General features: G+C 67.3%; 1 protein-coding gene across 2 annotated transcripts in view; it reads left to right on the top strand.

Moving 5' to 3' along the window:
* Positions 1 to 43: 43 nt before the first annotated feature.
* Positions 44 to 3,105, top strand: part of H696_02826 — a 6,279-nt gene continuing 3,217 nt past the window's right edge. Inside the window, exons 1-3 of one of the 2 annotated variants that reach the window (XM_009496726.1) lie at positions 44 to 158; positions 244 to 326; positions 471 to 3,062. In XM_009496726.1, the coding sequence (XP_009495001.1) occupies positions 487 to 3,062 (2,576 nt within the window). In that variant the 5' untranslated portion in view covers positions 44 to 158; positions 244 to 326; positions 471 to 486. Of the gene's footprint in view, positions 327 to 470; positions 3,063 to 3,105 lie in introns of both variants that reach the window. The other variant, XM_009496725.1, reaches the window with a different exon arrangement.

Raw genomic sequence — 3,105 nt, 5'->3', positions numbered from 1 at the left:
CCCCCCCCCCCTCTCTCTCTACATATATATCTCTCTCTCCATATCCCTCGCCCCCCTCCCCCTCCCTCAAGCCGAGTTGCTCCCACCCCGGAGGGAACCCGAGCCCCACCCATCCATCTATTCCACTTTCCTCTGCCCCGGTGGTCCCCCTGCCGCCGGTGTGTGCTTCTTAATTGCTCGACCGCCCTTCCCGGCTTCACTTCGGCTGCTGATACCCTTCCTTCTCGGTGAACCCCATCTCAGGCCCTCGGATCTTCCGTCCACCCTCTTCTCCTCTCCGCCCCTTCCCCCTTCCATCGGAGCCAAGTCGCTCTTCTCGTCTCTTTGTGCGCGCCAATCGGCTCCTCCTCTTGTCCCCCCTCCCCTTCCTTCTCTCCCCCTTCTCCGTGCATTCACTCACGCCCTCTTAACTCGTGTGCATGTGCATATGCGTGTGTGTGTGTGTGTGTGTGTGCATGACGGCTCCACAGACGCCTCCGCCTCGACATGTCCCCCGGCGGAGGGCACCACCTCCATCACCATGGCAGTGGCCATCAGGGCACGGCTGCCGGGCACTTGCATGCCGGGCATGAGTTCCCCGGCGCCAGTGGCCCGACTGCCCTGGCTGGGCCGCAGCAGGCATCCGGCGGCCAGCAGGATGCCCTGTCCTCCGGCCTGGCCCTACCGCATGCCATCTCGGCCCTGTCACAAGGGGCTTTGCCAGCCGGCCTGTCCTCCCAGCACCAGCCGCAGCTGATTGCGCCCTTCATGTCCGGCGGCCAGTCAACTCCGGCAGCCTACCACACGACCGGATCCCTGCTCGACACTTCGCTTTCCAACAATGGCCAGCACCTGGGCCACCACGGCTTGCCGCCACCATCGCATGGTGTCCTCCACCACCCATCCGCACAGACCGGCGGCGGCCATTTGCAACTGGGCCCCGGCGGCGTCGGCGGCGGGACCGGTCTTCACGGGCACCACTCAGTCCTCGGGTCCACCCTCGGGGCCAGTCTGTCACACCATCCCCACCCGTCGACTCAGGCTGTGGGCCATGCGCATGTTGTCGGATCGCCGGCCAGCGGCGACTCCCAGGCCAACCCCCTGCATCAGGTCCTTGCCGGCGGGCAGTCACCCTTCGGCTTTACGTCAACTTTCCGCGGGATGGTCCCCGGTCTTGAGGGGATACCGATGGCCCTGCACCAGAGCCCGAATAATGCAGCCGTCGCGGCCGCAAACGCAGCTGCCCAGGCCCATCTCACCTCGCATCTGATCGGCGGAGACTCATCTGTCTTTAACAGCCACCTGCTCCAATATCACGCGTCAACGCAGGCCGCCGCCGCCGCCGCCGCTGCCGCCGCCGCCGCCACCGCCAACTCCTCGGGCACCGGCACCCTTGGGTCTTTGGCCAGCCCGCAGCAGGCCGGCCTCGGGTCCACGCCGCAGCCCGGCACCCTGCCCCCTGGCCAACAATCTCCGGCGCCTCAACAGCAACAACAGCAACAGCAACAACAACCGCAGCAGCAGCAGCAGCAGCAGCAGCAGCAGCAGCACCATCCCGCCACAGCGGTCTTCTCCACACCCATCTTCGCTCCCAGCTACTTTTCCCAACACCAGCAACCCGGGGCTCACATGCAGGGATCTCCGCTGGGCGGCGGTATCATGTCCCAGTCACCGCTGGGGCACCTGACCAGCAGCGCCGCCGGCATGAGTCCCTCGGGACAGCAACAGCAGCAGCAGCAGCAGCAGCAGCAGCAGCAACAACAGCAACAGCAGCAACAACAGCAGCAGCAGCACTCCATCGGGGCGGCAGCGGCTGCAGCGGCCGCGGCGGCGGCCGCCGCCGGTCTCTCGGCCTCCTCCTCCAGTGTCACAGTTAACATTTCTCCCAGCCCTTCTTCCGGAGGCGGCGCCGGTGGCGGTGCGCCGGGGATGTCACCCGCGGCGCTGACTCATCGCAAGGTGGCGGCTCCTGTGGCCCCTCGTAAGGCGGCTGCCAGCGGGAATGGCCTCGCCAGTGCCCCGGGCCTCTCCTCCTCCTCGACAGCATCCTTGTCATCCTCAGCATCGACAACCCTCGCGCCGACCAGTGCCTCTTCCTCGGCGTCGCTCAACTCGGCCGCGGGCACAGCAGCAGCAGCAGCAGCAGCTACTGCTACCGGAGCAAGTGAGGCGTCCAAGCAGGCCGGCTCGGCCGGCGAGTCGGCCGATGCCACCCGGCGTAAGGCCCCCCCCACCAACCGGCAATTCCGTTGCACCCATGCCGGTTGCGAGAAGACCTTCATCCGCCATGAGCACCTGACGCGGCACATTCGCACGCACACCGGCGAGCGGCCACACGCATGCACCTTCCCCAATTGCCACAAGCGCTTCAGCCGGTGTGACGAATTGACTCGGCACGTGCGCATTCACCTGGATTCGAGATCGGACCTGGTCGGCGGTCTGGTGAATGCGGCGGCGGCGGCGGCGGCCCTCGTGCAACAGCACCAGCCCCTGCGCGGGGCCGCTGCCAATGGCGCCGGCAAGGGTGGCGCCAGCTCGGCGGCCGTGGCCGCCGCTGCTTCCAAGCTTTCCGGCGATGCGCAGCAGCAAATGCAGGCATTGCAAATGCAATTGTCAATGCACACGGGTGGCGGGTCACGCAGCGGGGCGGCTGCCTCCAAGCGCCGGCGATCTGTCTCCTCGGCTGGTGGGGCCAACTCCGCCACCGAGGCCGACCGGTCGGGCTCCGCCTCGGATGCCTTCCAATCGGATGACCCGTCCGCCGCCGGGCTTGACCGGCCGAAGAAGCGTCCTGCCCTGGTTCCGACTCGACCGGAAGGCAGCGACGCCAGCCTCACGTCCACCCTCCATCCGCAGCTCCACCAGCAGCTCCACCAGCCGCATCTCCACCACCCCAGTGTCCATGACCAGCAGCAGCAGCAACTCCATCATGGGGGGCACCTCGCGGCGGGCCATGCATTTGGTAACCACCACCATCATCACATGGGCCTCCCGAGCGCCGGCACCGTCCAGGAGGATGAGGACTCCGTCAGTACACCGCCCTCTTCTTCCGGGCCGCGGTCTTCGAGCACGCCCACCCGCAAGTACGTCCCGCCCCCCCCGGGAACCCCACCCCCACGCACCCCC

The sequence above is a fragment of the Fonticula alba genome (assembly GCF_000388065.1).
Source record: "Fonticula alba strain ATCC 38817 unplaced genomic scaffold supercont2.4, whole genome shotgun sequence".
Taxonomy (NCBI): domain Eukaryota; order Rotosphaerida; family Fonticulaceae; genus Fonticula; species Fonticula alba.
This window is presented reverse-complemented; position numbering and strand designations above follow the sequence as displayed.